Consider the following 12933-nt stretch of genomic DNA (forward strand, 5'->3'; position numbering starts at 1 on the left):
CAAACCATTGCCCATGGGCCAAATCTGGCTCACCACCTGTTTTGTCCAACCTACAAGCTAAGAACAGTTTTTACATTTAAAAATGTTTAGAAAATTTTAAAAAGAATAATATTCAGTGATGCCTGAAAATTATATGAAATTCAAATTCAGTATCCACAAATAAAGATTTATTGGATTATAGCCACGCTCATCTGTTTATGTTTAGTCTTATGGCTGCTTTCATACCACCGCAGCAGAGTGGAGTAGCTGCAGTCGAGACCACGTGGCCTGCAAAGCCGTACTTGCTATCTAGCTCTGTACACACAGTTTACTGACCTCTGAATGAAATGAAATGATCATGGGCTTTGGTTTTTGACAGAACTTAGTTCAAGTCCTGGCTTTACCACTTACTACCTGGGGGACCTAGGACAAATAAGCTAACCTCTCTTACTTAGACTCAAATCCCTAATTTGTAAAGCAGGATAACATATCTGCTGGGTTGTTTTGAAATTTTACTAAGCCTTTTAATTGTGATCCCCGCTGTAGGAACCAGTCTATAAAGTGCCTGGTACAGAGTACAGCTTAATGTTGAGAACCCAGACCTGGGTTTGAATTCCAGCTTCATCGCAGACTGTGTGACCTTGGGCAAGGTACTGAACTCAGTGCTTCAACTTCCTCATCCATTACACTGGGATAATAAATATACACCTCACAGGACAGTTGTGAGAACTAAATGAGTTGGTACATGTGAAATGCTGAGCACAGTGCCCCTCGGATAGTAAGCACTCAATAAATACTACTATTACTATAGCAAATGTTTGGTTAGTATTAGTTTCTCCCCTTCCCACCTCCTCATCTACTCTACCTCTCACCCCTATTCAAAGCAGCCTATATCTAAAGGAGTAAGTCAATACTTGCATGACAAGTGCTACTGCAGATGATGGGTGGTCAGGAATGGTCTGTGGCTTCCAAGTCACATCACAATCATGGTTCTCCCTTTGCTTTCTGATCCTCCCTTCTCTAGATGCTTTCTTCCTTAGAAATCTAGCCAATCCCCAGACTTCAATGTAGGGGGCTATAAAATTCTTTTTTCTAACCAAGATTTCTCTCTCCTGAGCCCCAGTGTAGTATTTCTCAACTCCTGATTTCTACCTAATGGCCTACCATCACCTTAAATTCAGAACGTCAAAAGCTGAAAATTATTCTTTTCCCCATCTTTTCCCCACCTGTCCCTTCCTATCTTCCTTAACTACCAAAAGAACCTGCTATCCTCCCAGCACCCTGGCTGGTTGTCCTGAAATTATACTTTAGTCCTTCCTCTCTTGCAATAGGACTTTCTCTCAAGTCATATTTTTTCTTTTTGCTCCTACTGTCACTGACTAATTCAGGTCCTTTTAACTTCAAGCTCATTCCGCCAGAATCTCTAACTGGTCCCTGCCCCAGGCACCAACCTACTCTGCACATGGACCCCACTACTCTTCCTAAAACATGCCACTCTTCATCATGCCCTTTCTCTGCTTAAAACTTTTGATGCACTACCCCAACCCCCCTTCCATCCCATAACCTGTATGGAAAAAGGAAAAGACTGACCTTAGTGTGGCAATCAAAATCCTTCCCTATCTACCTTGCTCCAATCTTCCTTTCTAATCTTATCTCCCATAATAAAAATACCATCACCTTACATTTGTGCAGCACTTTATCTAACTTAGAAAACATTCTTACGTGTGCTGCCATTTCATCATCACAACAACCCTTGGGAAGAGGCCAAAGAAGTATATTAGTATCCTTTTACAGAAACCAGATTCCTAGCACTGAACTGGAAGTTAGGACTTACTGGCATATGGGAGTCTCCTGTTCTAGAAACCCTGGTCTCCTCAGTATTGTCCCATCTACCTCTCGCCAACTCGCTCATGTTTTCTTAGCTCTGCAGTCTACTCCCTCCCATTCTCCTACTTGGTGGACTCCCTAGAGTGAAGAGTATAGGGGAAAGTTCAAAAAGAAATGTTTCTTACAGATGCTGGAATGTGCTTCATTAGGGATTTAGTTTCCAGCCTTTGCCAGAAAGATCTCTCTAAAGAAGGGCTTCTACAGTGTATTTCTCAAAGCACTAACAATTCAACAGTCCTCACCACAGCCCACCATACAGGGTATGCAGGGTCTGGCCTGGCTATGCCAACTCCATTTCCTACCTCTTCCCCCTCGATCACTGTCCGCCATCCACAGTGGCCTCACTGCTGTTCCCAGAGCATTCCAAGTCTCAAGGCCTCTGCACTTGCTGTACCCTCCTTTACACATCCTTCACTTAATTCAAATCTTTTCTTTTAAAGTTCTGTCTTCAGAAAGGCCCTTCCTGACCACCGTATCTAAAGTAGGCCCCCGTTCTCTATTCCCTTAACCTGTTGTATGGGTTCTCATAACACTTGTCACCTCCTAACACTCTGTTACTTATTCATTCTTTCATGGTCTTTCTCAGGGATCCACAAACCTTTTCTGCCAAGAGGCAGAGAATAAATATGTTCAGCTTTCTCTGTCACAACTACTCAACCCTGCCACTGTAGCACAAAGCAGCTTAGACAATATGGGAAAGAGGAGATGTGGCTGTGCTCCAATATAACTTTATTGACCAAAACAGGCAGTGGCCAAGTTTGGCTTGTAGGCCATACACCCCCAGTATACTCCTTCTAATAGAGTGTGAGTGTCAGAGGGACAGGAAGCTTCTCTGTTTTGTTCACTATGGTTTCCTTGTGGCCAGAATAGTGCCTAGCCCCAAGTACACATTCAATAAATATATGTTGAGTAAACAAACAAATAGAACTAGTCTGGAGCAGAGAGCTATGCTCCTCTTGCACCTCCTCACGTGACAACAGCATGACGTTCAAGAAGAATGATGCCAAGGTCATGAGCTCCATTTCCATTTGGTTAGTATCACACCATGAAAAGTGGTCCCACAACCATTGTGTGCCTGTCACCAGCAATAACAACCTCAGGCAAAGAATGCCTTTGGTTGTAACTGGGTCCAGGTAGGAGCCTGTTAAAACACAGACTGCTGGGCCCCACCCCCAGAAATTCTGATTTGGTAGGTCTAGGGTAGAGTCCAAGAATCTGCATTTCTAGCAAATTCCCAGGTGATGCTGATACTGCTGGTCCTGAACCACACTTTGAGAACCACTGGATGAGAGTACCCAAAAATGACAGTACTAGCATTTTTATACTATTAAAAAAAAAAAAAGAGAGAGAGAGAGCCACAGATTCCTTATGTTCCAGTGATCTGGCTGGAGGGGGACTGCAGGGAAAAAAAAAAAAAGAACCGTAAAACTGACTGCTCAGTGGAAATGTTGCTCCAATAAAATGAAGACAGAAAAACACTAGGTCTTTAATTTTTAACAGACTGTCTTCCAAACACTCTATTTTCACTTGCAAATCTAGCTGTAACTGGAAAACAATAAGCCAAATAGGTAAAAGAGAGAAGTCACCAGTGGGTGGCTAACCTTGATAGTGGGCTAAGTATTAACTCCATAGTCAGTTTCCTTAAAATTACTTTAAAGAACAATCATAACCACCTGTCTTTCTATTGCTAGATGCCAAGAGACTTTTGGAGATGGATACTAGAGATCTAATCGATACAATGAAATATATCGACAATAAATTACCAAGCCTAGGGGTCACTGTTTTCAAATGATGAATTCACCGTAATAGAACTTGAAATGGACTAGTAACAATTTTCCCAAATTCTACATTTGTCAACGCAGGGGACTTTAAAATAACCCCCAAACTCACATTAAAATCACCCTGAAGCCATTACTTTATACCTCATCAATCTGAACAGCTCACAAAGGGATTAGAATTTATATACATTTGTAGCTGTTTATAAAGTAGGTTTCTATTGTGATGGTTATATGCAGTTAAAGTAAGTTAAAAATAATTTTAAGGTGAAAAAGTAAGGTAAAACCTAGCTTCATAGGAGAGAAATTCTAGGAACAGAAATCTAGAATGCTAATGAACAGACCATTAAGTAGATGGCAATACTGCATCAAGATGTACTTACAAAAAGAGACAGTACATGATCAAAAGATGAATCAGCAGACCCCCGATATATGAGTCTAAAGTATGTCTCAACTAAGACCAAGTATTCATTTTTTTTTTTTTTTGCGGTATGCGGGCCTCTCACTGTTGTGGCCTCTCCCGTTGCGGAGCACAGGCCCCGGACGCGCAGGCTCAGTGGCCATGGCTCACGGGTCCAGCCGCTCCGCGGCATGTGGGATCTTCCTGGACCGGGGCAGGAACCCGTGTCCCCTGCATCGGCAGGCGGACTCTCAACCACTGCGCCACCAGGGAAGCCCAAGACCAAGTATTCTTTATGAAAATCTAGCATCTGAATTGAAAGTATTAAGTGTGAACTATACCCTAGATTTTTATAGCATTGTAAAGAATAAAGAATGTAAAAATATCTTATAAACAATTTGTATACTGATTGCATGTTGAAATGCTGTTTTGTATATATTGGGTTAAAAGCATTAAATTATTAAAATTAATTTCACTTCCTTAGTTTTGTTACTGTAGCTATCAGAGAATTTTAAATTACATGTGACTTGCAATTAGATTTCTGTTGGACAGTGTGATCATGCACCCCAATTCTGCAAGTAGATTTGCTATCTCCTCTACCATTTGGGTGATTTCTAAGAAGCTTGCAGAAAATGATATGGAACAATGAATGAGCATGAAGATATGCAGTATGTCTGACATGGAGTGAAGCTCCCTGATCCTGGCCTAATACAGGATCACCACGGGCCAGATGCTCATCCACTGTAACTTGAGGTTCTAATCACCATTTTTCCCAAGGATAGGAAGACTGGTTCTACCTCTGTGACTACTATGTATATCCATATCTATAGCTATACAAACACGTGAACAGGTGACATTCAATTCAAATTGCAATTAACTGTGTCAGAATCCCTAGTAGTGTCAATAAGGATGAACATAAGATCTCTGATTATGAAAACTACCTGGTTCCCAACACCAAACCAACCCCTAGCTCCCAGCATGTATTTCATTCTTGCAGAGAAGGGACACATCTGTAACAACTCCTTTATATAATCCCCGCCCATTTTATTTCAATGTTTTTAACTCCTGACTTAGAAAGTTTCTCATTTGCTTGCACTGCCAAACCTCTACAATCACAGAGGACACCAAAGGAGAATGCTGGCTGAGGAAGAATAACAGAAGGAAGTAGGGTCTAGTTACTCACCCCAACAGTTGCTATATAACCATAAGGACTTCGCAAAAGAACTATACTGAATACAAAAAGCTTAATCCCTTGAGCTCTTTTCTAAGTATTCAATATCAAAAAGATACTTATATATGCAGATGTGTGTTGAGTCTTACAGTCTAAGGATAATATTGTTAAAGAAAGAAATGTACTGCTGGACAGCATTAGAAGTGATTGTGAAGCTTGAATGAAAATAAGCTAAAAAAAAAAAAAAAAGGAGGGGGAGCAAATATTGCCAAAACATTAAAACACTTACATGACTTAACTATCCTGTCATAAAATATAAACTTCAAGGACTAACTCGAGCACACTGGAAAAGAGCCACAACCTATGCAACAGCATTTAATTCCCAAACATGTGTTTCTAACCCGCTGAATATCATCATCCTGCAGCAAGGGTCAACAACTTGCGGCAAGCTCTGGAGATGACTGAGTGGTACTTGAGTAGGTAGTCCATAAATATTTGCTGAATGAATGACTGAATGAACCAAAAAACTCATACACAGTACAATTAATATGCAGAACCCATAGCCAGCTAATCTGAAACCAGAGCCAGAAGGAGAACAAAACAGTACCTCGGAGTCCAGTCCCAGGCCATCCCCACAGGAGTCAGCTACCCTAAGTTATTTTCATTCTATGTACATAGTTTATTCATCCCCTCTGACTTTTATGGAAGTTCCAAGTTCTCTTTCCTACAATCTCTCTCCCTCTTAACCAGTTCCTCCAGATAAAAACAGGAATGCATTGTCCAGTCTCACCATTTTTTAGACAAGTATTAACATCTCTAACAATCACCGGCAAATGTTCACTGGGCCTCCAAAGGCCAGACACTATGCTAGGTGGTAGGGTACAAAGGTAAGTGTAACACTATACCTACCCCTCAGGTAGTTTGTGGGGCAGGCAGACAAGTAAACAATTGCAGCATAAAAAAACGCCTGGAGAATGAGGCAGGAGTGCCACCGGAGGAACTTAACTTTGCTGGGTGGATGGGGAGGGTGACAGAGTCTTAAGGAACAAAAGAAACAAAAGTCAAAACCAAACATTATAGTTGAGTATACCTGTGACTGTTCGAATGGTCAACTCATCAAGTTAGCACTCTAAAGTGGCGCTCTGAATGAAGATCCTCTGACTGTAGAAAAATTTGAAGTTCATGACAGTGGCAATGAATACTACCAAGAGAAGGAACACACAGACACACACTTCAGCAGAACATAATGTGCAAACCTAATTAGTCATGATGTCAAGAGGCTTCACCCACTTATTGTCTGTCCCTCCAAGCTGAAGGTGACTCGATTGACCGACCCACTCCTGTGATTTCAGCTGGTTTTTTCTCACAGCAGTGATGGATTTGCAAGGATCCATCCATACTTTCTCCCTGATACCCCTTGTGGCTACGGGCAAAGTCTGCTGGACTGATGGCTGGTACTGTGGCCCTGAAAAGATACACAGACCATGTACATGAACTGGATAGACCCACACTCTGCTTGTCACTATTCAGAAAGACACAGCTAAAAACACGGATTAACAAACATGTGGGAAGGCAGTGAGAAAGGTAGCAGGGATGGCACCCTGGAAGGTGCCTCATCAGGCAATTCATCTCTTGCTAGTTTCACAGGACAGTGAGTTTTTACCTCCTGGCATGCAGCTCTTAAGACATTTCATCGGCATAAGAGTTAGTTTTGTGTTTCTGACTCCCTGTGACTACAGATAATTTCCAAGCTTCAGGCCCACCCTAACTTTCCTCTGCCATCACCCTCCTGGCCTCTTGTCCTTACCATCCCCAAAACGTCCTCTCTTTTCACCCAAAACGCTCACTTCCTTCCCATGGAACGTAGGTAATTTGTTCCCTCAGGAAACTGTCTGCCTTATCCAATATCTCCAACATGAATCAGGACATAGATAATATATAAAAATTAGCACATTTAAAAAATGCTCTGATCTGTATACCTCTTACAGACTCTTTCTTCAATTATAATGAATAGCTTAAGTGACTAAAAAAGCATACCATATCATTTTAAGGAAATGAACAACATCATGGCTCCTAGCACAACACTAAAATTAACATGAAATTAAACTTTTATCAACAAAGATTTTAATTATGAATAGCACTCCTTTTAAATTTTATGAGTATGATGGGTAGGAAACGTTTCCGTATTCATGAATGTAGCCACACAGCAATATTTATAATGAAATTAAAAACATACTATTTTTAGGATAACACAACGATACCTTAATCTTCACTAAGAACAACTTTTGGAACCCCCAGTCTAAAAGAAACACCCAAACCTCAGCAAATATATACGGTAGATGTTATAAAGCTGATTTCTGAAAATTAAGTAATGACTCATAAGGGCATGGATTTCTTTTCTGAAATGTCGCAAGTGTAATATGAAGGAATTTGGTAGTTTCACATCAGAAGCTTCCTAATTTTCCACTGTGAAAAAGTTTTCAATCTTTAAGCAAGATTGCTGCTAATAAATTCTTAAAATTCTAAGACTAAAAGGAATTTCTTCCAAATTAAATTTCTAATTTAAAATAAGAGAGGGAAGTTATATTTCGTCACATTTTAACTTTAACACAAATGTCAATATATGGGGAAAATGGGCTTCAAAATCAACTTTATACAAAATCATGAAATTGAAGACCCCAGAAATTAAAATATTTATGTTCTATCCTTTATTGAAAGTCAAGGTAAATGTAATTCATGATTTATTGAAATTGAAAGTCAAGTAAGAATGTCATAATCTTTCAACAGATCATTTAAGTAAAATAAGTTGTCTGACATGATGGCAAAGCTCTTTTCAGTGGGAGTGAATCTACTTTGCCACAGGAAGGCAAAAGTCACCACATTAAAATCACATGCTAATTGCCAATCCTGGCTTTCCAGTCCCCAAATCCTGAAAACAAAATTATTGCAATTCACTACGGGATTGTCTGCATGTGCATTTTTAGCATCAGACAGCACTTTCAGAGAAGAGAAATCTACTAACAGAAGAGTTCTACAATTTCAAAAAAATGGTACAACTTTCAAAAACTAGAGTAATGGCCTACTTACTATTGTACATTACATTCTGAAAATAAACAGTATCAGACGCTTCTGAGAATAACACAGTATCATCACTTGTCCATTTATTCACTATCATTTTTACATATGAAAATCTTCAAAAAACTAGGGGAAATATAAATCAGGTAGAGATAGGAACTCTATTTGAAATCTCGAACAATTTTATCCAAAATCGAGAGTAGCCCACAAAAAAGCTGAGGCGGCACTCAAGAAAAAGGAGTTAGGAATCACAGTAGATTCCCTCTCTGAAATTGGGCAAAATTAGCAAGAAAAAAGTTGGTAATTATTTTGTCATCAATTTGTTTATCCCTTCCTTATGGTATGTCTACTGGGCGGTAGAAGCTGTGCACACATGCACCTTCCCCACCAAACTTAAGGTGAGAAGCTGTGTCTTGTTCATTCATCCCCACATTCTCCGTAACTAACCCAGGGCCTTATACATAGTAGCGAATAAAAAAAGGTTGAATGATTTAAGGTAATAACCCCAGGTAATCAATTAGGCTCCAACTCATGCAAGAACACTCATAATTTCATTTTAGCTAATAAGCACTGAGTAATTTGATGTTTTTAAAAACATGTGCAAAGCTATTATATAGTTTTTAAGCTCTGCATAACACAGTTATACTTTAAATGTATTTAAAAGGAAAGTATGTAGTGAAACATTAAAAAAATACTCTTACAAATGAAATAGAAAATGATTGGTTTCACTGTGTATAACATGGAACTAGATGGTGTTGGTATGTTGAACATAAAGTGACTAGGAACTGATGTTGTAAAATGTTTGTTAACGTGACAAGAACGTTACAAAGTGAATTAAAAGGCCCTGGAATTCTGGTTGGAAAAGTCACGTTGGGCAAGCGGGAGACAATGTAGAGTACCATCATCTCCACTCAGACAGTGTCTGGGAAGGTGGTTGGGGAGTCTGCTTCCCATGCCTCAGGAACAATGACTTCTATCCCAATTGACATGGTACTGCTGGAAACAGGTACAGAACTGGCTCAGTCCACGGACTTGCTCCCCATTCCCAAAGGAAACACCAAGCAGAGCGGGCCCTTTCTGGACTCCCAACAATTCCAGTTCTATCAGCTCTCTAAAGCTCTACTCTAGAGTAAAAGTAGGCAAATTATAGCCTGCAGGCCAAAATGGGCCAAATTCGGCCACCTCCTGTGTTTGAACAGCCTGCACGCTAAGAACAGTTTTTACAGTTTTAAATGGTAAAACAAAGAATCATATGTCATGACACATGAAAATTAAAATGAAATTCAACAGCAGTTCCATAAAGAAAGTTTTCACTGGAACATGGTTGTGCTCATTAATTACATGCTGTCTGCTTTTATACTACAATGGCAGAGTGGACAGAGACCTTATAGCTTGCCAAGACTATGATACTTACTACCTGGTCCTTTACAGAAAAAAGCATGCTGACCCCTGGGCTAGGACATTTTTCTATGCTTCTAGTTGCATCTCATTTCTCAGAGGTAGTCCACTGCTTCACCAAGTACAGACTCTAAGCTTGACAGATGTCCATCCTGGGGCTGTGTTGTCCAAAGTTACATGTTACATATAAAATAGCGCAACTCATTAGGATGGGCCCAAAGACAAACTAACAAATTACATGCCTACAGAAGGCACTGAAAAGGAAGCACAATGCAAGCACAACAGTACAGGCAGGTCAGTTCAGATCTTTTCGCAGACTACTACACCCAGTCCTGGCTCATACTACTGAAAGGAAAACAACAACTACAGAGAATTTGGAGGTGGACAGATGATTGAAAGGGCTCAAAAATCATACCACTAAAGAAATGGGATTACTTGGCCCAAAGAAGAAAGGGTAAGAAACAAACTATAATATCGAGGGTGTCAAACTCTACATTTGTTGATAGGCTAAATTTCTACTGATGAAAATAACTGGCAGCCTAAACTAAAATTCCACAAAACATATATCTAATGAATTAAATGTGATTCTTAATGAGATTGCCATTCCTGCCTTAGGCCATAAACCAGACCCTTAAAAAGTAATCACTTGTCAAATATTGTACTATAAGTCTTAAACTGATACATTATAGGAATGCTCCTTCTTCAGAAACCTCTGGCATTATGTAAGTTACCAGAAAAGGTGTGCTATTCATGTGCTGAGGAGTTCAGTAATATTCAAGTAACTAAACGGTAAATGTAAGTTTCATGACCACATGCCTTTCCACAGGACCAAACAGGGAAAACTGGGCTTAAATTACAGAATTTGTGTTACATTCAAGAATGTTCACGCTGTGGGATTTTAATTACTCTAAAAGATTACTGAGGGTAAAGGAATCTTCCCAGGACACCATTCAATCTGAATATTCCATCTGGAACTACCTGGATATTTTCTTAAAGCAAGGAGAATGGGTCTCAAACACCCTTCTTCCATTGCTATGATTCTGTAACTTTAACTCTCCTAGTTCTTATGAGTAAGAGAGCCTGCAGCCATTACTCACTTTCGTTTTGTCTTGAAGGTGGTCAATGTACACACGACTTCAACCTAAAATAAACTTTAATATCCCCAATTAAAATTTTATTATAACTTTAATTACAACTTCTTTTAAATTACAAGATAGAAAATGTATTGCCATTAAGTAGAAGAAAATGGGAAAATAGGCATAGCTTCTAAATATTTGTATGAGCCTATGTACCTTATTATTTCAAACTGTCCAACACTTGTACACAGTAAGTGAAGAAAATACAACCTATTTCCTATTAGTTTTCTGACTTTAAAATACAGAACCCCTGGACACAATATTTTCTTGGAGTCCATCTCAAATTACATTATAATTAGTAATGCTCTGAATATAATTTTGAACAATCTGAGTTTTTCAATCTTTAAAGTCTAAGGCCTGTATTTCCCTAAGAATACCCTTCTAACAGTGTGATGCACACACAAATGTGACTCACTAAACTTTCTCCACTCCTACATCACCTACACAGTATTTTAACATCCAGAGTACACAATATCTTCAAGCCACTTCTACAATGTTGCATTAACCTTACCAGGATAAACTTTTCGCCAAGTCTCGTAATACTTTTTATTTAAATACCTGTGGTAGTGAAACAAAGAAAACACAACCCCCCTCCCCCTTTTCTAAACCATATGGCAGCAAACTGAAGTTAACTTATTTTTTACCAGATCAACGCCTATACCTCGGCTCTAAACATTTTTCTCTTTGTGCCCTGGGGCCGGGCTAGAGCTGTCTGCTGATTTGCAACTGTACCCCCATCATGTTTTTAAATCGCAAAACAAAGTCCAAAACGCTCCCTGACCACTAACAGACCTCACCACGGTCATTTACCAAAACCTGGTTTAGGGAGACATGCACGCCGGGAGAGGGGCCCACGGCCGGCCGGGAGCCAGTCCCCCTCCTACCGGGTGACCGAGCAGGGAGTTTGCTCGCCCGGCCGGGACGGATCCGCCCCGGGAACTTGGTTACCCGAGCTCAGGGCCGCGCCGAGGCCTAGCCGCGAGGCCGGGGCGGGCTCCAGGCGGCGGGGGCTTCCCGTTCCCCGGCCGCAGAGCCTTCCCGCCCGCCCCGCAGTCGCCCGCAGGCAGGGGCGCTCGCCGTCGTCTCCCGGCGACCGGACGCGCCCGCCGGGTCCCGGGCCGGCTCCTCGGTCTCCTGCCGCCGTCTGCGGCCCCGCTCGGCGGCCGCGCCGGGCCCTTCCGGGACGGCGGGAGCGCTAGGCCGCGCCGGGGCCCAGCGACTCCGGGGCCGGGCGGGCGGGCCGCGGCGTCCGGTATCAGTCCCGAGGGCCCGGCTCCCGCCGGTAACGGGCCCCGCCGCCTCCCCTCCCCCTCCCCCGCCCCATGACAGTGCAAACCCTCCGGCCTGCCCGGTCGCCCCGCCTCCGGCACCAGGCCCAGTTCAGGGCCGCGGCGGTGTCGGCGGCAGCGGCGGCGGCTGCGCCGCGGCTCTCCGCCCTCGCTCGCTCTCGGGCCCGGCGCCTCGGGCCCGGCTCGGGGTCGGCCCAAGTCTCCGCCGATTCCCGGCCGCCCTCCGCGGCGCCCGGCCCGGGCGGGGTAGGCCGAGGCCCTGGCGGTGGGGGTGGGGGCTCCTCTCACCTTCATGTCGGGACATCCTAGTTCAGACGGTGGCGGCGCGGCCCCTCCCGGGCTCCGGCTGCAGTGTCCCCCGCGGGGTCCCGGCGCTGCCCGCGCCGGCCGGCCGACTCCCACTCGACTCCCGGGCTCGGCCGCGGGGGCGGGGTGGGCAGCGGAGCGCTCCCGCGGCGGCGGCGGCGGCTGCGGCGGGGAGGCGGCACGGGGCGGGAATGGGGACGGGCCTGGCCGAGGCTGAGCTCCTCCAGGAGGCGGGTCCGACGCCGCGGCTCCGCCGGCGCCCGCCGTGACTCGGTCACTCTCGGGCCCGCCGGCTCCGGGCGGCGGCGCCGCGCTCCGCAAATCCCGCTCCTCCCCTCCCCCGGCCCACCCCCCGCCCCTCTTCCCCGGCTCCCGGCCGCCGCCTCCTCCTCCTCCTCTTCCTCCTCCTCCGCCTCCTTCCGCCGCCCGCACGTCGGCCCCGCCTCTCGCAGCCCGCGCCGGGCCTAGCAGCCCGGAGCCCCACGGCTGGAGGGCGCGGCGGGGGCGGCGGGGCGGC

The 12933-nt window shown here is 43.7% G+C and overlaps 1 protein-coding gene across 1 annotated transcript in view; it reads right to left on the minus strand.

Moving 5' to 3' along the window:
• The window catches only part of KCMF1 (potassium channel modulatory factor 1), a 74930-nt gene extending 62228 nt beyond the window's left edge, over window positions 1-12702 (minus strand). The window contains exon 1 of the mRNA XM_060168688.1: window positions 12399-12702. Coding sequence (XP_060024671.1) covers window positions 12399-12414 — 16 coding nt within the window. The 5' untranslated portion in view covers window positions 12415-12702. The remainder of the gene's footprint in view (window positions 1-12398) is intronic.
• Window positions 12703-12933: the final 231 nt, after the last annotated feature.

This window comes from Lagenorhynchus albirostris, chromosome 13 (assembly GCF_949774975.1).
Source record: "Lagenorhynchus albirostris chromosome 13, mLagAlb1.1, whole genome shotgun sequence".
Classification (NCBI taxonomy): domain Eukaryota; kingdom Metazoa; phylum Chordata; class Mammalia; order Artiodactyla; family Delphinidae; genus Lagenorhynchus; species Lagenorhynchus albirostris.